Source organism: Pangasianodon hypophthalmus, chromosome 2 (genome assembly GCF_027358585.1).
Source record: "Pangasianodon hypophthalmus isolate fPanHyp1 chromosome 2, fPanHyp1.pri, whole genome shotgun sequence".
Taxonomy (NCBI): Eukaryota; Metazoa; Chordata; class Actinopteri; order Siluriformes; family Pangasiidae; genus Pangasianodon; species Pangasianodon hypophthalmus.
Window position 1 is genome coordinate 285001 of NC_069711.1, and position 23154 is coordinate 308154.

The 23154-nt window shown below is 40.6% G+C and overlaps 2 protein-coding genes across 5 annotated transcripts; both read left to right on the forward strand.

Annotated features, from left to right (window-relative positions):
- The first annotated feature begins 5772 nt into the window (after positions 1-5772).
- krt18b (keratin 18b) lies at positions 5773-13329 on the forward strand. Its single transcript, XM_034299158.2, has 7 exons — positions 5773-6300; positions 9054-9136; positions 9218-9374; positions 10122-10286; positions 10430-10555; positions 11443-11663; positions 13177-13329. Exons 1-7 carry the CDS (start codon positions 5869-5871, stop codon positions 13196-13198), a joined length of 1206 nt encoding a protein of 401 aa, XP_034155049.2. The 5' UTR covers positions 5773-5868; the 3' UTR covers positions 13199-13329.
- Positions 13330-13599: 270 nt separating this feature from the next.
- On the forward strand, positions 13600-22548 carry LOC117598538 (inactive histone-lysine N-methyltransferase 2E-like). 4 transcript variants are annotated; one of them, XM_053231992.1, is made up of 13 exons: positions 13600-14243; positions 15269-15404; positions 15555-15717; positions 15843-16035; positions 16174-16275; positions 16389-16460; positions 16600-16692; positions 17451-17543; positions 18240-18332; positions 18902-18973; positions 19558-19663; positions 19907-19971; positions 20688-20897. In XM_053231992.1, exons 1-13 carry the CDS (start codon positions 14145-14147, stop codon positions 20778-20780), a joined length of 1380 nt encoding a protein of 459 aa, XP_053087967.1. In that variant the 5' UTR covers positions 13600-14144; the 3' UTR covers positions 20781-20897. The 4 variants fall into 4 exon arrangements, with proteins under 4 accessions (XP_053087967.1, XP_053087966.1, XP_053087968.1 ...); XM_053231993.1 differs by lacking the exon at positions 20688-20897 and adding an exon at positions 20973-22548 and having other exon boundaries at positions 13613-14243; XM_053231994.1 differs by adding an exon at positions 15054-15128 and having other exon boundaries at positions 14165-14243; positions 19907-20843.
- Positions 22549-23154: the final 606 nt, after the last annotated feature.

The following is a 23154-nucleotide window of genomic DNA, read 5'->3' on the forward strand; positions in this document are numbered from 1 at the left end:
GTAAACGCTGTGTAAACGCTGTGTAAACGCTGAAGAAACGCTGTGTAAATGCTGTGTAAACGCTGTGTAAACGGTGTGTAAACGGTGTGTAAACGCTGAAGAAACGCTGTGTAAACGCTGTGTAAACGCTGTGTAAACGGTGTGTAAACGCTGAAGAAACGCTGTGTAAACGCTGTGTAAACGCTGTATAAACGCTGTGTAAACGCTGAAGAAACGCTGTGTAAACGCTGTGTAAACGCTGTGTAAACTCTGTGTAAACGCTGTGTAAATGCTGTGTAAACGCTGTGTAAACGGTGTGTAAACGCTGAAGAAACGCTGTGTAAATGCTGTGTAAACGCTGTGTAAACGGTGTGTAAACGCTGAAGAAACGCTGTGTAAACGCTGTGTAAACGCTGTAGAAACGCTGTGTAAACTCTGTGTAAACGCTGTGTAAACGCTGTGTAAACGCTGAAGAAACGCTGTGTAAATGCTGTGTAAACGCTGTGTAAACGGTGTGTAAACGCTGAAGAAACGCTGTGTAAACGCTGTGTAAACGCTGTGTAAACGCTGTAGAAACGCTGTGTAAACTCTGTGTAAACGCTGTGTAAACGTTGTGTAAACGCTGTGTAAACGCTGTGTAAACGCTGTAGAAACACTGTGTAAACTCTGTGTAAACGCTGTGTAAACGGTGTGTAAACGCTGAAGAAACGCTGTGTAAACGCTGTGTAAACGCTGTATAAACGCTGTGTAAACGCTGAAGAAACGCTGTGTAAACGCTGTGTAAACGCTGTGTAAACGCTGAAGAAACGCTGTGTAAATGCTGTGTAAACGCTGTGTAAACGGTGTGTAAACACTGAAGAAACGCTGTGTAAACTCTGTGTAAACTCTGTGTAAACTCTGTGTAAACGCTGTGTAAACGCTGTGTAAACGCTGTGTAAACGCTGAAGAAACGCTGTGTAAATGCTGTGTAAACGCTGTGTAAACGGTGTGTAAACGCTGAAGAAACGCTGTGTAAACGCTGTGTAAACGCTGTAGAAACGCTGTGTAAACTCTGTGTAAACGCTGTGTAAACGTTGTGTAAACGCTGTGTAAACGCTGTAGAAACACTGTGTAAACTCTGTGTAAACGCTGTGTAAACGGTGTGTAAACGCTGAAGAAACGCTGTGTAAACGCTGTGTAAACGCTGTATAAACGCTGTGTAAACGCTGAAGAAACGCTGTGTAAATGCTGTGTAAACGCTGTGTAAACGCTGTGTAAACGGTGTGTAAACGCTGAAGAAACGCTGTGTAAACGCTGTGTAAACGCTGTGTAAACGGTGTGTAAACGCTGAAGAAACGCTGTGTAAACGCTGTGTAAACGCTGTATAAACGCTGTGTAAACGCTGAAGAAACGCTGTGTAAACGCTGTGTAAACGCTGTGTAAACGCTGAAGAAACGCTGTGTAAATGCTGTGTAAACGCTGTGTAAACGGTGTGTAAACGCTGAAGAAACGCTGTGTAAACGCTGTGTAAACGCTGTGTAAACGCTGTAGAAACGGTGTGTAAACTCTGTGTAAACGCTGTGTAAACGTTGTGTAAACGTTGTGTAAACGCTGTGTAAACGCTGTGTAAACGCTGTAGAAACACTGTGTAAACGCTGAAGAAACGCTGTGTAAACGCTGTGTAAACGCTGTGTAAACGCTGAAGAAACGCTGTGTAAATGCTGTGTAAACGGTGTGTAAACGCTGAAGAAACGCTGTGTAAACGCTGTGTAAACGCTGTATAAACGCTGTGTAAACGCTGAAGAAACGCTGTATAAACGCTGTGTAAACGCTGAAGAAACGCTGTGTAAATGCTGTGTAAACGCTGTGTAAACGCTGTAGAAACGCTGTGTAAACTCTGTGTAAACGCTGTAGAAACGCTGTAGAAACGCTGTAGAAACGCTGTGTAAACGCTGTAGAAACGCTGTGTAAACGCTGTATAAACACTCTGAACTCTGCAATTTAACCAGCAGGAAATCCAAGCTGTATGAAACCCAGCTGCAGTCCTCTTCAGGAACGCTGATGAAGCATATAAAAGAGATAGAGGGAACAAAAGAAAGAATGAAAGGAAAGAGGTTTAAGGAACCACAAAGAAGGGGAAAAAAAGAAAAATAATAATACAGAAAAATGACCAAAAAGCAAAAGGAATGAAAATGATAAATGATAAGGGAACGAAAGAAAATAAGGATAAATGAAGTAAGTGAAGAAAGAAGAAAAAGTAAACCAGGTAAAAAAATATATGAAAGGGGTGGAAATGGGGATTTAAAAAAGATTAACTTTAAAAACTTAAGGGATTCCCATTAAAAAGAAAGAAGCTGGAAAAAAGAAGTAATTAAACAAAGGAAAAGAGAACAAAATAAAGAAATGGGAGAAAGAAAAAGAAAGAAAAGGCAGAGAGGGAAAAAGAGGAAAGACAAAGAAAAGGAATAGAGGGAGAAAGAAAGGGAGTGAGACAAAGAAATGAAAGAAAAGAAAGAGGAGGGAAAAGACAGGAGAGAGAAAGGGAGAGAGAAAGAGAGGGGGAGGAGATAGAGAGAGGCAGAGAGAGAGGGAGTGAGAGGGGGACAGAGGAAGGGGGGAGAGAGAGAGAGGGAGATAGAGAGAGAGAAAGAGAATATGTGTATATATGTGTTTTTTTTGTTGTTTTGGTATGAATTTTGGTTTAATCTACTTGCACTATTTGCTTTGGCAACAATGTGATTTATAACATTCATGCCAATAAAGTACTGATGAACTGAACCGAACTGAATGAGACGGAGAGAGAGAGAAAGAGAAGGAGTGAGAGGGGGGAGAGAGAGAGAAAGAGAGAGAGAAGGAGTGAGAGGGGGAGAGAAGGAGTGAGAGGGGGAGAGAGAGAGAGAGAAAGAGAGAGGAGTGAGAGGGGGAGAGAAGGAGTGAGAGGGGGAGAGAGAGAGAGAGAAAGAGAGAGGAGTGAGAGGGGGAGAGAGAGAGAGAGAAAGAGAGAGGAGTGAGAGGGGGAGAGAAGGAGTGAGAGGGGGAGAGAGAGAAAGAGTGAGAGGGGGAGAGAGAGAGAAAGAGAGAGAGAAGGAGTGAGAGGGGGAGAGAAGGAGTGAGAGGGGGAGAGAGAGAGAGAGAAAGAGAGAGGAGTGAGAGGGGGGAGAGAAGGAGTGAGAGGGGGAGAGAGAGAGAGAGAAAGAGAGAGGAGTGAGAGGGGGAGAGAGAGAGAGAGAGAAAGAGAGAGGAGTGAGAGGGGGAGAGAAGGAGTGAGAGGGGGAGAGAGAGAGAGAGAAAGAGAGAGGAGTGAGAGGGGGAGAGAGAGAGAGAGGAGTGAGAGGGGGAGAGAAGGAGTGAGAGGGGGAGAGAAGGAGTGAGAGGGGGAGAGAGAGAAAGAGTGAGAGGGGGAGAGAGAGGGAAAGAGAGAGAGGGAGGAACAGCTCAGCTTTCACACAGACGCTTTGTAGGCTCCTCACATTTCTCTTCTCCTCGGGCGTTTCGCACCTTCGTCTGTTCTGGAGCGTCGCTCACACGGGGCTTTGAATCGAAATAAAGTTTTGCTTTTATCTGCCGATGTTTTGTTCTTTTCAACAGTAAAAAACTTCACACGGTTCAAATGTCACATTAATCAGCCCTCCGCTTCCAAGCGTCCGTGTGGAGAAACTTCTCCAGCTGCTGTTCTCCACAATACAGCAATTCCAAAAATCCCATGATCCTCTCTGGCTCTGGGCAAACAGAGCCTTTTAAAACCATACATTATAACAATACATCGATTACTGCTTCTTATTCTTCTTCTTCTTCTTCTTCTTCTTATTATTATTATTATTACTGAGTTTATATAGGGGCTTATTTTTGTATTGTAACTTAAGAGGTTTACGTTTAGGAAGACTTGTGTAATTACATACACATAGAAAAGAAAGAAAGAAAGTAAGAAAGAAGGAAGAAAAGGGAGAGAGAGACCAATAAAGTAATAAAAAGGGAAGGGCAGGAAACAGGAAAGAATGAAGAAAGAAATGTGAAGAATTCCAGCAATAATCAACATTTTGGGAAATTCCTTAATATAAAAAATAAATGTTTTTAAAGGAGAGAATGTGTAAAATTTCATGAGTGAATAAATAATAAATAAATTATAAATAAATAATCTAGAAACTGGTCATGTTGGTCCTGAAAAAAAGAAAAACTTTTTAAAAGAAAAACAGTTTTAAAACTATACTGTGTGTTTTAATATAATATATTTAAAAAGAATTTCTGTTGAGTTTTGCTAATTTTACTTCTACAGTTCTAAGTGTAGATATTTTATAGATGCAATTTATCTAAAAATCTGAAAAATTATTTACCAAAATTGTCATTTCTAACCACAGTGTGTTTCCCTACGTGTGGCTGATCGAGTCCCTGATCACTTCCCGACTTTCTGGTGTTCTAACTTTGTTACTTTACACTGGGTGTGTCAGACTTACAGCTCAGACACACTACAAACCCAAACTAAAGACTTCTTCCCTTATTGTCCGTGTTAGTTAAAGATGGCAGTTACAGCATGATCATGACGCCTGGCTCTGGTTAAAGGGGAAGTGATGGAGCAACACCTTTCTGTAAAATATAATGATCATGAGTTGTACACTCATCCTTAGTGTAATTTAACCTCAGCAAAAATAACCTGATCATTAGTATTAGTTTTTAAAAAAATGAATGTTTAAACTTTAGCACTCCGTTGTATGTAAGTTTTTATTTATTTATTTTTGTTAGACTTTTGCCAGTCAGATGTTTCTGGACTTTTTAAGAGGACATGTTTAAAAAGTGAGAAGCTCAAAGTGAAAGATAAATGTGCTAAATGTATTAATTTTCTTCATAAATACCTGCTGCGTAACTGGAGATCTGTTATGTAAAAATAACTAATAATTGTTTTAGTAATAATGATAAAAACTTGCTTTACACACTACTGTGCATGAATGAATAAATTCACATCTTATTCATTTTAATTCTCCGTGTAAGAACTTTAGGTTCTGACGTCAAGTGACTGCAGTTTATAGCTTTCAGTCTTCATCATCAGCTGACCAGGAGACAGGCTGTGAACTGTGGGGACAATAAACAAACAAACAAACAAACAAACAAGTCTATAGAAAAACATTATTAAAAACATCTCAGCACTTTTTAGTTCCTAATTAGCGAAGAATAAAATTCTACTTTAGACTATGGAGCATGTATTAAAGTATTAATGAGCTTTTATTAGCTCTTTAACTGCAGTCACTTGACACTAGACGTTTACATTGTAAGTATTTAATAAAGTGTTTATAACACATTATTACAACTCACATACCAGTTTTCCAGTTCTGTAGTAATACAGGCATTTATGAATACAGAGTGAATGCATCTTTTATAAATGTCTAATTTGAACTTAAACAAATTATATAAATCTTATATATGTTCCTTAAAAAAGTGTTAGCATTTTGATATTTGATTATAGACATGAATGCAGAAGCTTCTGTCTTTATAAGAAAGTATTAGAGCTGTAGTGTTTTTACAAGTGTTTGGAGGTTTGCATGCATGTGTGTGATTAAAAGAGAGAGAGAGAGAGAGAGAGAGAAAGACAGAGAGAGAGAGACAGAGAGAGAGAGAGACAAAGAGAGAGAGAGAGGGAGGAGATCTGAAGAGGGAGGTGGGGGATAAAAACTTCTGGGCAGAGACTGTAGAGAAAAAAAAGGGCCACGTGGGAAGGGCTGTAGCTGGTCAGTGACTGTTGGACAGGAACAGGAGAGGAGGCGTGTCTGTGTGTGTGTGTGTGTGTGTGTGTGTGTGTGTGTGCAGTATAAAAGCCTCGCATTTCCATCTGCACATCTCTCGAGTCCTTTACAGCTCCAGAGTTCTCATCTGTTTTATTTCACCACTCCGTTATCTCCGTCTCTCCGTCTCTCCGTCACCATGAGCACCCGCACAACTTCCTTTAGCTTCACCCGCACCGCGCCCGTGTCGCACCGCGCCGCCAGCATCTATGGAGGAGCAGGAGGTCGTGGCACCCGGGTCTCCTCAGCCTCGGCCTACGGCAGCCTGCGTTCTGCACCGCTCGGCTCGTCCATCTCCTCCTCCACCGCCTACAAGGTGAGTTCAGGCCTCGGTGCAGGAGCAGGAACCGGAGCGGGCTTGAGCTCCAGACCCAGAGCCATCCTGGGAGATGAGAAGGGTCAGATGCAGAACCTAAACGATCGTCTGGCCTCGTACCTGGAGACGGTGCGCAGGCTGGAGAACGAAAACGCCAGACTGGAGCAGCAGATCAGAGAGGCCATGGAGAAAGCTGGACCAGACGCACACGACTACAGCAAGTACAACGCCATACTGGACGATCTGAGAAGAAAGGTGAGAACATCACAGCAGCTCTGCAAAATTCACAAACAAGGCTATGGCTCCAAAATTTCTGACATTTTACAGAAAATGTGCAGAAATGTGTAAATATTATAGAATATTCTCCACTCTTAGTTCTACCATAAAAGGAAATAAATAAAAACTCGCAATAAAAATCACAAACTCAGTGGCATGTTTTTAAGTATGTTACATTTTTTTCTTTTGTTAAGAAAAAATCATTTTTAGCCCCTGAAGACAGAATTATATTGTAAAAGTAAAACTGTAAAGTGGCTTTAACTTGCAGAAATCTTTATTTCTTCAGGAAAATCACGTCCTGTGTGATGAAACTGTTTAACATGCTTTAGGAGAACTCTCTTAAACTCAGTTAGAAAGTTTTTCCATGTCAATGGAGGGAGTGGCACACACTCCTCTGTCTCACACTCCTCTGTCTCACACTCCTCTGTCTCCCTCTTTCTTACTTCCCTCTTCTTTCTGTCCATTCTGTGAACTACAGGGAAGCTTTTTCCACACTTCCTGTTATTTGGTAAAGTTTTAAACCCTGTAACCATGGAGACGGAGAAAAAACAAATCAAATGTTTGTGATCGTTAGTGCAGAGTTTCAGCTGCGTGAGCTGGAAGAGTGACTAAGAGTCATAATGCAAAGCAGATGTGATCACGAGCCACACACACACACACACACACACACACACACACGGTGACAAATATGCAAAGAGGAACTGCTGCAAAATATTTTAACCAAATTCTGGTCGTCCATTTGAAAGATTCTGGTCCCTGTTTTCCACTGAAGCTGAATTAGTGGATGGATTTTAAAATGGTTTAAAGGGTTAAAAGATCATGTGACTGAACTCTGATTTCATTTTCACATTTATTTCTTCTCATCAGGTTTTAGTGACACGCAATAACGCAGGACAGAGAGACTTTAGGAGACTGGATCAGAATGTTTCACATGGAAAAAGTGAAAAGGAAATTCTGCTCATCGCACATCCGGCCCTACACACACACACACACACACACACACACACTCAAACACGCGCACACACACATACACACACTCAAACACGCGCACACACACACACGCGCGCGCACACACACACACACACACATACACACACTCAAACGCGCACACACACACACTCAAACACGCGCACACACACACACACATACACACACTCAAACGCGCACACACACACACGCGCGCGCACACACACACACACACACATACACACACTCAAACGCGCACACACACACACTCAAACACGCGCACACACACACACACATAAACACACTCAAACGCACGCACACACACACATGCATGCACACGCGCACACACATACACTCACTCACACGCGCACACACACACACACATACACACACTCAAACGCGCACACACACGCGCGCGCACACACACATAAACTCACTCACACTCGCACACACACACACACATGCGCACACTCAAACACGCGCACACACACGCGCACACACATATACACACACATACACATAAACACACTCAAACACGCACGCACACACACATACACGCACACACATGCACACACACATATACACACTCAAACATGCGCGCACACACTCACACACACACATACACTCACTCAAACACGTGCACACACACATGCACACACGCACACACACACACACGCACATGCACACACACACACACACACACACACTGTCCTTGTCTCTCTTAAAAGTGTGAGGAATGAATGTTTGCTGGTTTACTGCTTCACTGAAGGTTATGGTTTAAACTCATGATGTAAACTGTGAGTTAATCAGAAAGCCACGCTGCTGTGTTCTAGAACAAACATCAGCACTCTGAACACCATTTTACACTGCAGTCCATAGAACCCAGAGAAGTTCTGTGTAGAGCCCAGAGAAGTTCTGTGTAGAACCCAGAGAAGTTCTGTGTAGAGCCCAGAGAAGTTCTGTGTAGAACCCAGAGAAGTTCTGTGTAGAGCCCAGAGAAGTTCTGTGTAGAGCCCAGAGAAGTTCTGTGTAGATCCCAGAGAAGTTCTGTGTAGATCTAAGCTGGCAGAATTTTTAAAAATATTTTTTCATTTCATTGTGACCGCTCTCTCTCTAAATGACCTCATTTTCCAACATTCTTTCACTGTGTTTATAAACAGTTTATAAAGCACAAATATAAACAGCACAAATATAAACAGCACAAATATAAACAGCACACGTCTCCGTTAAATTACCTTCAGAACTAATTTTAACGGTGTCAGTATTTCATGTTCAGGCCTTAGGAAGAAATTCTGCACCCGAGTGAAATACAGACTGACTGGTGGGAAGAGCAGGAAATCCGTTACTCAAACTGTTCTGATTTTCACAAAAATATTCCAGACGGAAAAGCAAACCTTCATCGCGTTGCTCTTGTGTCACTTTAATGAAACGCAACAGGACTCTTTTAGAGTAACAAATCTGCAGAAAACTGTGGAAAAAGAAGTAGTTTGAGGAATTTAATGTCAGTCTGATGATAACACGAAGCTTACTGCGTTAGTCGATCAGTCTGATCTCATGACGGTGATGTGTCAGGACCTGAAATATTAAAACACTGCTCAGACACAGGCGAGAACACAGCCACTGTGACAAAAGAACCTGGTTCTGATGTCAGGTTCCGGATCAGATGACCAGATCAGATTACAGATTACACATGACCTTCCTGTACATCAAAGAACTGATATGAATGGTTAATGTCTGGTAAAATTTGCCTACTGATTTGTCCTCAGATATTTGAAGCCACGATGGACAACGGCCGTCTTGTTCTGCAGATCGACAACGCTCGTCTGGCTGCAGATGATTTCAGAGTCAAGTGAGTCGTCCTTCATCACAGACACAGACGTAAATACACGAAGTTAATTTGTCATGCTGAAGATTTCTGGCTGTGCTGCAGGTTTGAGAACGAGCTGTCCATCAGGCAGTCCGTGGAGGCGGATATCGCAGGCTTGAGGAAAGTCATCGACGACACAAACATCAATCGCATGAACACTGAGAGCGAGCTGGAGGCCTTGAAAGAGGAGCTTCTGTTCCTCAAGAAGAACCATGATGATGTGAGTTATAGTGCATCACACACAGCGTAGAGCTCGTCAAGGACGTGAGAAAAGTGTTCAAACCTTCACCTGGTGGAGATTCTTGATATTCCACTTACACCACAGCTCTGCTGCGTTCTGCACTCTGATTGGTCAGAAGGTGTTGATTAGTTTTCTATAACAGCAGCTCTGACAGTAGCGCAGGTTTATGTTAATGCGCTCGCTCTAATACGTTATCGTTTCCATAGTAACGGCTCATTCACAGGGACGTGTACAACACACACTCCACTTTATAAATGGATTTTAAAAACCATTGATACGGTGAAGTTTTCTGTAAGGAGTTTATTTAATATTGATGGAAGGAGTCTCCAGTGTCAGCGCTTTGAAACAGTCAGAAAAGCTGTAACTTTAAGTTTTCTGACATCTTCAGGACAGAGTTTACGCTTCTCTGTGGTTTCTCTGCAATAAAATAACGAGAGAGAGAGAGAGAGAGAGACTGGTGAGGGAACGACTGTTGGCCATCACGGATTCTCCACTTAAGTAAACAACAACGATATTTTTTTGAGATTATTAATCTAATAATCTAATCTAATAAACATCCTCATACGGAAGATTAAAATGTAAAAGATTCATCTCGAACTTAAATATGTTAAAAGTAAAGAAGCAACAGGAAAGAAGTTATTATTATTGGAATTTATTTCAAAATGGATCTCTCTGGAGATTTTTTTTCCCAAAGAAACCATTTCCTGTCATTTTTTCCTTGAACAGGAAGTCACAGAGCTGCGTAATCAGATCGCGCAGTCGGGTGTGCAGGTGGACGTAGACGCTCCGAAGGGACAGGACCTCGCTCAGGTCATGGAGGACATGAGAGCTAACTATGAGAAACTGGCGATGAAGAACGCTGAGGAACTCAAAATGTGGCATGAAAACCAGGTGGACTGCTGACCACATTCATTAGCATTTAGCTAACTGCCTTCTTCTCTCTCACGTGTTTAACTGAGGAAAAAACTGTATTTAATTGTGTGTGTGTGTGTGTGTGTGTGTGTGTGTGTGTGTGTGTGTGTGTGTGTGTGTAGATAGCAGATGTCCAGGTTCAAGTGTCGCAGAACACAGAAGCGTTACAGGGAGCTCAGATGGAGATGAACGACCTGACGAGACAAATTCAGACGCTGGAGATCGAGCTATCATCGCAGCAAAGCCTGGTAATGCTACACGCTGTTAAAGCGGCGGTCTGTGATATTTCAGAGTTTTCCTGTAATAATCATAATAATCATATCAGATAGTAAAGATAAAGATATTATTTAACAAAACGTTAAATGTAGATTTGGTTTGAAAAGAGTGGGAGCCATTCCATCCCAAATTATTGCCTTTTTTAAAGAAGTTTATTATTTTAAAGATGTAGAAATAAAAAAGATGGCCACAAGTACACAAGCAGCGTCAGCGCTTCACTTGTAATTCACCTCACAGGCAGCAGAGGGCGCCAAAATGTACAAACTGTCCTGTACACAAGCCTTCAACACTTCAATATTTATTATTATTATTATTATTATTATTATTATTATTGTTGTTGTTGTTGTTGCTATCGCAAAAGGAATGAAAGTAAATAAAAAGAAACAGCATAAGGAAAAATTCAGAAAAGAGAAAATAAAAACGTAACAGAAATTCTAAGAATTAAAAATTCTAAGAATGATAATGACGTAATTATAAAGTAAAAAACTAATTAAAATAAAGAAGGAATAATGAATTAGGGAACAGTAAAGCAGAAAAATGTTAATATTACATATTTAATCTAAATTAAAATTGAAAATAAATAAATTGCTCCTAAAATGTCAGATAATACATTAAATAGAAAACTAGAGAAAAGCGAAAGTAAAAATATCAAAATAAATAATAAAGTAACCAGAATATGATTAAGTGATTATTGTTTAATTTGCATTAAATGGCAAATGATAAATAAATTTACTTTAACATACTTTAAAACTATGTTCAATAAATAAATAAATAATAATAATAATAATAATAATACTAATAATAATAATAGTAATACTAATAGTAATAACACTAACGCAGAGTGTTTATTGTCCGTTAGAAAGCGTCGCTGGAGGACACGCTGAGGAACACGGAGCTCCGCTTCAACGCTGAGATGGAGAAGTATAACAGCGTGGTCCTGCAGCTGGAGGCAGAACTGGCGCAGCTCAGGGCGAGGGTCAGCGAGCAGGGGCAGGAGTACCAGACTCTCCTCAACATCAAGATGAAGCTCGAGGCAGAAATCGCCACCTACAAAACCCTGCTGGATGGAGGAGATTTAAAGTGAGGACACACACACACACACACACTCACACACACACACTCACACACACACACACACACACACACACTCACACACTCACACACACACTCACACTCACACACACACTCACACACACACACACTCACACACTCACACACTCACACACACACACACTCACACACACACACACACACACTCACACACACACTCACACACACACACACTCACACACACTCACACTCACACACACACACACTCACACACACACACACTCACACACACACACACACTCACACACACACACACTCACACACACACACACACACACACACACTCACACACTCACACACTCACACACTCACACACACTCACACTCACACACACTCACACACACACACACACACACACACTCACACACACACTCACACACACACACACACACTCACACTCACACACACACTCACACACACACACACTCACACACTCACACACACACACACTCACACACACACACACACACACTCACACACACACTCACACACACACACACTCACACACACACACACACTCACACACACACACACTCACACACACTCACACTCACACACACACACACACACACACTCACACACACACACACTCACACACACACACACACACACTCACACACACACTCACACACACACACACTCACACACACTCACACTCACACACACACACACTCACACACACTCACACTCACACACACACTCACACACACACACACTCACACACACTCACACTCACACACACACACACACACACTCACACACACACTCACACACACACACACTCACACACACTCACACTCACACACACACACTCACACACACACACACTCACACACACACACACACACACTCACACACACACTCACACACTCACACACACTCACACACACTCACACACACTCACACACACACACACACTCACACTCACACACACACTCACACACACACTCACACACTCTCACACACACACACACACTCACTCACACACACACACTCACACTCACACACACACTCACACACACACTCACACACTCACACACACTCACACACTCACACACACTCACACACACTCACACACACACACACACACACACACTCACACACACACTCACACACACACTCACACACTCACACACACTCACACACACTCACACACACACACACACACACACACTCACACTCACACACACACTCACACACACACTCACACACACTCACACACACACACACACACACTCACACTCACACACACACTCACACACACTCACACACACTCACACACACACACACACACACTCACACTCACACACACACTCACACTCACACACACACACACACTCACACTCACACACACACACACTCACACTCACACACACACTCACACTCACACACACACACACACACACACTCACACTCACACTCACCATAAATGATGTAATTCTGTAAATCTGACTCGTGCTGTTTCTTCTCGTTTCCTCCTCAGACTGCAGGATGCTTTGGATTAACGCAGAGGAGAAAAGCTGAAAGGGTTAAAACCACAAACTCACTTCCTGAGAATCTGACTGTGGATTCAATCTGCCACATTTTCACCAAAAAGTGTCAAAGAAAACATTAAAGCTTTACCCTTTTCCAGCAAGTCTGTGTTTTCTGTAAACTGACAAAATGAACCAGTTCAGTTCAATGTGTGTGTGTGTGTGAGTGTGTGTGTGTGAGAGTGTGTGTGTGTGTGGGGTGTGTGTTGTGTGTGTGTGTGAGTCTGTGTGTGTGTGTGAGAGTGTGTAACTGTGTGTGTAACTGTGTGTGTGAGAGTGTGTAACTGTGTGTGTGTGTGTGTGTGTGTGTGTGTGTGTGTGAGTCTGTGTGTGTGTGTGTGTGAGAGTGTGTAACTGTGTGTGTAACTGTGTGTGTGAGAGTGTGTAACTGTGTGTGAGTGTGTGTGTGTGTGTGTGTGTGTGAGTCTGTGTGTGTGACTGTGTGTGTGTGTAACTGTGTGTGAGTGTGTGAGTCTGTGTGTGTGTGTGAGAGTGTGTAACTGTGTGTGTAACTGTGTGTGTGAGTGTGTGTGTGTGTGTAACTGTGTGTGTGAGAGTGTGTAACTGTGTGTGTGTGTGTGCGTTGGTTTTTGTGGCTTATGAGGACTTTTGACCTGATTACGTACCGACACTACGGGGACATTTGGAATTATGAGGACAGGGACAGTGTCCCCATAATTCCTCTAATATATCTATATATATCTAAGTAAGAGAAGCTAAAATTCAAAGTTTCGGTCGAAGTCCACTTACACCACATACCCCTGAAACTGACTTTACACAGTGTTAACTCGGAATTTAATATAGCGCCCCCTTTAGTCTGGTCTTGGTATTGCACCAACTTACACACTCACACAAAATTTGAGCCTTCTGATTGGCTACCGCTGACTCGCCTAATTCGCGCTCTGATTGGCTGCGGCCGATGTCATTCATGTCACGTGTCTCGGTTTGTGGGCGGAGTTTCTCTATGTGCAGCGCGTCATCATGCGGAACTCATAATACGTCAATCTTTAAAAAACAGGTATGAGAATTAACTTTATACACTTTATTAAATGTACTTTATATGATTATATTGCAAAATGCACGTTTACTTTAGTTTATACATATTCAGATTAAAAAATAAATGATTATGCTCATGAGAATGGGGTACATGTTTAGTCTAATGAGTATATCTTAAAAATCCTGCTAGTTACCATAATAATCACAGAATTCTCTACTTTAAAAACTTGGCAAATGTATTTTTAATGAATGAGTTTAAGTGTAGGTTATGGTTTATGTGAATTTGGTTTAATTAATATAAACGGGAAATATCGGTAAATTAGCATGGTAGCGTTGCTAATGATATTTAATGCTAATGTGCGACATCGCTGATCTTTAAATCATCTCTTCCGGAACACAGTGCGGGTGTATGGTTTGTAGCTCAAATGGTTTCGAGTGGCCTGCGTTAGCTGAACACAAGCAACAACCGGTAAACAACAAACAGCATGGAGACTGGAGAAGTGTTTATTTCGGTGTTATTTTATTAATCCCGGAGCGAACTCTATTAACTGTTAGTTAGCTGCAGTTGCTTAGTTTGGCTGCATCACTTCCTGTTAGCTCGCGCCGCTGTAGTGCGTGTCGGGGGCGCGCGTCGGGGGCGCGCGATTTAACACTAACATTTTATCATGCTGCAGCTGCGGGTTTTACTCTCTCTGACCCCTGACAGTCTCTACACGCCTCGTAAATAAGCTAGTTCGCACCTTTAAATAACTATATATATTTATTATATATATGTTTATTATATATTTTTATATATAGTATATAAATGAGAGTGGTGTGGTTTGTTTATCAGCTGTGTGTGCTGGTGCTGCGGTGACGTCACAGCAGAGTAACTGCACATCCCTCAGCATCACTGATGGAGCCCTCGGTAGGCTCACAGGAAATTTACATTGCTTTACATTTATATAACAATAACCTATATACAGGCCAAAGTGTTTTAAGGCTTCAAACTTAAGTATAAACTAAATGAACTAAAGTACTAAGGATGAGTTGTGCGTGGACACACAGCGTCCGGTGTACAGACTGTGTGAGATGAAGCTGAGGAGGAGGAGGAGAGACAATCCCAAACAGGAGGCTGAATATTTCACATCTGCTGCCAAAGACAAGGAGGGATTTGATGTGAAATATATAAATTCATTTATAGGTAAGTCTTAATATGTCATTCTTTGTTATTTTTTTTGTTTAAAAAATTATTATTCTTATTTAGGAGCATCAGGATGTTAGAGAACACTGCAGATGTGCTGCTCAGTTTGAATAAACACTGGACTAACAGGTGTTGTGCTTTCTCATACAGGACGTGGAGTATTCAGTTGTGTTCATTTTGATAAGGGAGATTTTCTTTTGGAGTACAGAGGACAACTCATAAACAAAGCTGAATGTGAACGACGACAGAAGTTATATCACGATGCCATGAAAGCGTTCATGTATGAATTCCGTTTCAATGGAAGACTCTTATGGTATGTATAACATTGCATTGTTCTTCATATAATGTTTTCTGTAAGATCATGCTAATGCATAAAGTTTTGAAAAGGTCTTCTGTGCAGCCACAAGATGTTATGTGTTGTCTTATATCATGCTTCAGTGTCGATGCTTCCAGAGAAGATGGTTCCCTTGGGAGACTTGTCAATGATGACCACATCAGCCCAAACAGCAAAATGAAAATAATCACTGTAGAGGGAAAGCCTCATCTGTGTTTATTTGCGACTAGGAGCATCGACCCTGGAGAAGAAATCACATACGATTATGGCAATTCTGAGTTGCCTTGGAGAAATAAGGTATTGAAGATTGAACTATTCAGTGTTATTGGGCCACGCTTAAACATGCCGGTGCAAACATAACTTACAAATCATTACATGCTACAATCATCTAATTATATTCCCAATATTTTACACTGTCCTAACAAATCTTCACAGATTGTAGCTGAAGAACACCAACTGCCACCAGAGGAAAACAGCACTATGGCATTGAGTGAGGCCAGGAGGGTGAAAGACAATCAGTCTCTGTCACAGCACCAGGTATCCTGTAGTCAGTGAAAGAATTGGAAGATGGCTAACATGGTCTGCTGAAACCAAGCAGTGCTCCAGTTTTAATACATGCCTTTCGTCTTGCTCTTTAACCTGTTCTGTAGGCTGTTTCTGAGGCAGACCCCTTTACCCCTGTGACCGAAGATACCCAGGCAGCCATCAACCAAACAGAACAGGTCATTTACAGAAATATATAATGAATTAAAACCTGTTGATTTTACATATACAATTCTATACCCAATTTACAAGCTTGAATAATAAGTATTGAAAATTTGGTTTTATTAATAATAAATGTTTTATGATGTCTGTTTTTAGAATATAGCTGGAGCCGTCACTGAGGTTACATCAGAGCTGACGTCTGTGATGGACAAGTTGGAGACTGATGTTCTGGGAGGAGAGACAGAAAAGGTAAACTATAGAAATCATGTTTTGATTAATGATCCCCCTATCAGCTTGTGTGTGGCACAGCACTGGTTTATCAGTACACTGGGTATTAAAGGGACCTTGTAGACATGTGATAGTAAATGCACATCAGCAGCTGTGTGTAAAGCATCTGACAGAAACCTGGTCTCGAGGGACTTCACTTTGTGAAGCTATATCATGTACACCACATACATTATCTTAAATTGGCATTTAATAGATGTATAGTTACTGACTAGAGTTCATTCCTTTTACTATGTGCAGTGTGTTATATTCTCATCCCTCAGTAGTAGGGGACCATTATAGGAGCAGCACTGAGTATATATGTGGTCTACCGTGAGTACAGCAGTGACACACACGTTACAGTGTGTGGGGTGCAGTTATGAGTTAATCAGCTACAGCACTGTTTTTACGGGCATCATTGTCACTGATGGATGTTCATTATATGGGTATAAATAGTATACCATATATACAGTGCACTTCCCTAATATACTGTATATACAGTGCACATATGAACACTTCCCAGAGCCCTGACCTAAACCCTATAGAGCATTTGAGAGATGCAATGATGGAAGACAGCTGATGCGCTACTGTGGATGAACTGAAAATTTGTTGATTGAAACTCGTTGGAAACTTCCAGCACAACTGTTACAGAAAATCGCTGATTCCAAATTCTTCTTGGGAATACTGTGTGTGTGTGTAACAATTGTGAAATGAGAAAAATGTTTTGTGATGTCTGTTTTTAGAATATAGCTGGAGCCGTCACTGAGGTTACATCAGAGCTGACGTCTGTGATGGACAAGTTGGAGACTGATGTTCCAGGAGGAGAGACAGAAAAGGTAAATTGTAGAAATCATCATCTGATTAATTATCTCCCTAATTGTTCTGTGCAGTTTGCGGAGTTTGAGGGAGTTTTTAATCACAGTACACTGTCTGTTTAAAGTCACTGGGACTGGTGCACTGTAATAGTGAAGTGTGTCTGTGAGCTGCTCCTCGCACTGGAAACATTTCTTGAGCACAGAGATAGAAGTGTCTGCAGTTGTAGGCACTATATTAAGAATGTAGTTAGTGTGTGTATGTGATGTGTATGGCTGAGACCTGTTTTATGAGAACACTGTGTCTAATGAGAACCTTTAGGAACTATGCTATAAGGATCCTCTACCAGAGGAATATTAGTGTGTGTCAGTGTGTTTGACTAGTACATGGTATATGAGGACAGTATTGATTTATATGATGACTCTGTGTTCATCAGCTTGTGTGTGGCACAGCACTGGTTTATCAGTACATTGGGTATTAATGGGACCTTGTAGACATGTGATAGTAAATGCACATCAGCAGCTGTGTGTAAAGCGTCTGACAGAAACATGGTCTCGAGGGACTTCACTTTGTGAAGCTATATCATGAACACCATATACATTATTAGGTATTTATCTGCCTCTTCAGAGTCACTGGGAGTGGTGCACTGTAAATGTGTATTGATCTGACTTGGGTGCTGGTTTATCATCATAGAAATCTCTTGTTATTTTTGTTTTTAGAATACAGCTGGAACCATTACTGAGGTTACAACAGTGCTGACGACTATAAAGGACAAGATGGAGCCTGAGGTTCCAAGAAAGGAGACAGAAAAGGTAATTTTGAGATCATCTTCTGATTAATTATGTCCAAAAGGATACCCATTGCCTGCTAATGTCACTAAACTGGTTAGAAAGACACTATAGCTGCCCTGCCTGTCTGATGTTTGGAATGAGAATGGAGTTTTTTTGATGTCTTCAATTTTTTTTGGATACACTTCCTGTATATCAAATAGTCATAAAGTCGAGTGCGAGAGTAAAGTGTGCCTGATACATGCATGCAGAGAGCTGTTGGAGGTCAGACATGTCAGAAAATGTAACTGGACATAGTATAGTGTGAGTGTCAAGGAACTGATGCATAGCACATTTGTTGTAGACTACTGTTGCCTATTTAATGGTGTAGTTTGCATGGAAAACACCATTAGTTAAAGCTAATGCATGTTTGAACCAAAATAGGTTTAAAAATTGTATTGCCCTTTTGGATCTTGAATGTGACACTAACTTTTGTACCCACCACCCACTCGGTGTAACATTTTAATTCATGAAAATGGTGTTTGGTGTTTGCCAGAAAATACTCCTAGCCTGGTTAATCTGTAACCTTAACATTTTGTTGTCTAATATTTCAGATTACCATTGTGAAGGAGCAATCTGGGCCTGAGGAAAAAGATACAATAGCACCAAGTGAGAAAACAGAAAAAGTAAGTTTGCTGGATAGACATTATTTCTGGCTTATGATATTTCTATGGAATACATCATCAATAATTTCCTTCATTATTTGTATAATTTATTTCATGTTGCATAATTTCAAATATCTACTGTATGTGTAATGACCAAAGCCATTCATACACTATGTCGAATATCACATTAGTGAGCAACATGTTCTGCTATCAAAACCTATATTTATCAGTTATTTTGATCATTTTTGATTTGTTTTAAAAACATACATTTTGCTTTTTTTGTCACCATTGCCTCATACTTAAACACATCCAGAATTAAAATGAAGACGTGTGAAAGAGAATGCTGATGCAGTATCTAGAATATCCAGATACTTGTTAGTATTTTGTCACCTCAGCTTTTGTTATATAAAGTCAAGAGTAAAACCTCTAACAGGCATGCTCTTTTTGTCTGTATTTGTATTTGAGTTGTGAAAATGCCCAAAGTGCACATCATCTAACATCAAATAAATGGATTTTGCTTTCCATGTTATTCCTCCACTAGAGTTACTTTTAGACAAATATTTTTGGTTGTGATGTCAAATGAGTTTTATTAATTCTATTCACAGAATTGTAAACATGAAATGGTCTTCACAACTGTTTCGAGCATGAACAAATGTGCAGCATGTGTTGGACCTGTAGCATCACTCAAATGGATTGGTCTGAGATGCAAAGGTCAGTAATGTACTTTACAGTATTTAAGATGGCAGTTAATTTATAACTGGTATGGTTTGTCCAATTGGCCCATTGTTTCCAGACAGTGGTCCTGGTCTCATAAATTCATAAGGTTTGAAAATTATTAATAAAATTCTAAGCTTCATCTTTTTATATTGAGTTAAGGCAACAGTTGTGGTGTTTTTAGTTTTATGTGTATTGAAGTCTTACATTCTTACTTATTTACTTCTCTCTCTTTTGCAGTCTGCAATTGTTTTTGGCACAAGTCCTGCTTTGTAAAACTTATTAAGAATGAGTCACTATCATGGGTGAGTGCATTTATAATTCATTATATAAATTTTAGTCATTTGCAAGTGCAATTTCTAGTGATCGTTTGTTTTCTGGTACTAGAGAGTAAGTACTGGTGAGGATGAATCACTAGATGAAGAATATGTGCCACAGTCAGAGTCAGACAGTGAATCTGAGAGTTCAGTAGAGTTACAAGGAGAATGCCCCTTGAATATGGAGAAACGAAAGGCTATTTATTCCCAGATTGCCAAGTTGAATCCTGAAGGTGCAAGCAAGGGCAAAGTGTGTGTTAAGGCCAGAGAAGAAGTTGGTTTACTTTATGAGGAGCAGTTGACTGATGTAGATTATGACAGTGAAGCGAGCTATACACAAACCTCAGATAATCTTTCAAGCAAAGTTCAGGGTAAGCAAGTGTCTGAGACCTACAGAACGTCAAAAGTTGCAGTTTTAGGCAGTGCATCAGACAGTTTAATGCTGCCAACAACAGTCACTGGAACATCTGCAAGCCAGCAACTGTTGGAAGTAAGAGAGGGAGCTGGTGGAAGTGATTTACATGGAGATGTTGAGGAATCATTAATGGCAGAGGGCAAAGCTAAAGTGGATGAAGCTGAGGAGTGTCTTCAGTCATCTGTAATTTCTTGTACTGAAAATAAGAAAAACTACTGATGGATTAGAAATTACAAAAGTCATTGCGTACTACAGAGGCAACGTCATCTTCTTTCATTGCACTTAAAAGCTTCCAAACCCCAGGAGATATCTGGTGTGGGAATGTAGACTCTGCCATGGCTGCCAAACCCAAAACCCTGACCCTACCGTGGTGTTCATTTAGTTCTCCTGGCTAAACTGATGGAAGTGAATCTGAGAATGGCACTGAAAGTGAGAATGTGGATGTGTCTATGAGTGCACCAGTGCAGATTGGTAGGTTTTTCTAACTTATTGATGTGTTACATGCCCAATTGTTTTGGTCATGATCAGTCCACACTGTTTGTGTGCTGAATAATGTGGTAATCTCTTCTTACAGGGATGCAGAAGGATCACCCACCAAAAGAAGCCAAAGCTGGATGTTCTGGTTGTATTTTCCAAGTTATATATGTGGTTTTGACTTTTATTTTAGTCATATAACTCATAATTATCATTTTTGTTTTACCTATTTTTAATTTGAAACAAAAGTATATGTCATCATATCTCCCAGTCTTTATGGTTGTATGATGTGCATATTTATATACTTGTTTGTTTAGTCTCAAACACAGATGCTTTGCCCATGTCCCATAGAGCACCTGCTGTTTTATGTGCAATAAGCTGGCTATAAGGTTCACAATTTTAAACATCACAATCTAATTGATTCTTTTGATACGTGTTGTATACACCAATCAGACATAACAACCAGTGAAAGGTGAAGTGAATAACATTGATTATTTCTCTACGATGGCATTTGTTGAGGGTTGGGATATATTGGTATAACAGTCAGTTCTCTGTGTTGATGTGTTAGAAGCAGGAAAAATGGGCAAGGGATGCTACATAAAGGTTCCTCTGAAAGTAACGGAACAGCAAGCTCAATTAGTCTGTTTTTGCTATACACTGAAGACGTTTGGGTTTGAGGTCAAAAGATGAATATGAGATGATGGTTTAGAATTTCAGCTTTCATTTCCTGATTTTTATATCTGTGTTACACAGATTAAAACATGGCACCTTTTGGTATAGGCACAAATTCTCTTAAAGTAAATTAAACAGCACTTAATATTTGGTTCATATCCCTTACTTGCAATAACTGTATCAAGCCAGCATACATACATCCCATATACATCGCTCAAAACAAGAGTAGCTGTTCATAGCTACTAATTCTTTAAACTATCAATTTAACAGGATACACCTGGGCAACAAGAAACACCAGTCACATGTTCCAACATACTTCATCACTTGAAAATAAAATGTTTAAAAAATCTATATGTAAATATCAGGAAAAAAAGCTAAAATTCTGAGCTATCATTTTATATTCGTCATTTGATCTTAAACCCAGATGTCTAGGTATAGGAAAAACAATATAATTGAACTTGCTTTTCAGAGGGGACTGTATTTAACAGAGTTAAAAATTATGTTAACAGTTAACAGTTATGTTTTTTAAGTGCTCAGTTGTAGTATCCCTAACCTGAGTTGCTTAATGTTCTGTAATTGTTGTATAGAAGGACTTGTTCTGTTAAGTCACAGGTGACCCGGTAAATCACCATGTGGTCATGTTTGTGTTTGTGTTAAGTCGAGTACCAATAAAACATGCCTGTCCTTCTAATACAGTGTAAAGTCTTTTTTTGTGTATTGTTAAACTGATGTCCCGATAAAGCGGTGTGACCTTATAAGTACCAATTCTGTCAGAGGCGGGAGCTTCTCAGACGGTCCTTATATGCAACCATAATGTCAGGTCTTGTGTTTAAGAGTTTAATTTTGCGTAGAAGAAATCTGAAGTGAAATTTGTCTTGCTAAAAAAAAACCAAATTTTTTGATGTTTACGGCATTGCTGTAGCACAAAGGGAAAGGTGGGTCCCCTTAAACCACGTTTCAACTGGTTTGGCCGGCAAAGTCCTCGTAAGACTTAAAAACCAGTATGTGTGTGTGAGTGTGTGTGTAACTGTGTGTGAGAGTGTGTGTGAGTGTGTGTGTAACTGTGTGTGAGTGTGTGTGTGTGTGAGTGTGTGTGTAACTGTGTGTGAGTGTGTGTGTGAGTGTGTGTGTAACTGTGTGTGTGTGTGTGTGTGTGTGTGTGTGTGTGTGTGAGTGTGTGTGTAACTGTGTGTGTGTGTGTGTGTGTGTGTGTTACAGCAGAGTTATTGTTACGTCCCTGAACTGAATAATTTTCCTTTAACAGCAAGTCCCCAAGTGTTTTATTCATTTTGTAGCTGCACTACTGTCAGAGCTGCTGTTATAGAAAATTAATCAACACCTTCTGACCAATCAGCATCAGCTTCACATACAGAGACACATTCACTGCGACTCTATAACACTGACTCTACAGTCCGCTGTTCTGAGGAAAATACACACCACTCAGCACAGCTAGCTGGCTAGCGCATTGCTAACAACAAACAAACATGGAGGCGTCTGTGTTTCTTTTTTTTGTCCACTTTGTATGTTAAATGTGCTGAGGTTTAAAATGACGCAATTCCCACCTCTGAATTCAGTTCAATTAGATTTTAACAATGGACACTGTCACAAAG

Excerpts from the sequence above, each read along its gene's own strand:
- krt18b (XM_034299158.2), top strand. The coding sequence starts at position 5,869 with ATGAGCACCCGCACAACTTCCTTTAGCTTCACCCGCACCGCGCCCGTG. Across the intron at positions 10,287-10,429 it reads AAATGTGGCATGAAAACCAG|ATAGCAGATGTCCAGGTTCA; the intron begins GTGGACTGCTGA and ends GTGTGTGTGTAG. Across the intron at positions 10,556-11,442 it reads TATCATCGCAGCAAAGCCTG|AAAGCGTCGCTGGAGGACAC; the intron begins GTAATGCTACAC and ends ATTGTCCGTTAG.
- LOC117598538 (XM_053231991.1), top strand. The coding sequence starts at position 14,145 with ATGTCATTCATGTCACGTGTCTCGGTTTGTGGGCGGAGTTTCTCTATG. Across the intron at positions 16,461-16,599 it reads CCATCAACCAAACAGAACAG|AATATAGCTGGAGCCGTCAC; the intron begins GTCATTTACAGA and ends GTCTGTTTTTAG. Across the intron at positions 16,693-17,450 it reads TGGGAGGAGAGACAGAAAAG|AATATAGCTGGAGCCGTCAC; the intron begins GTAAACTATAGA and ends GTCTGTTTTTAG.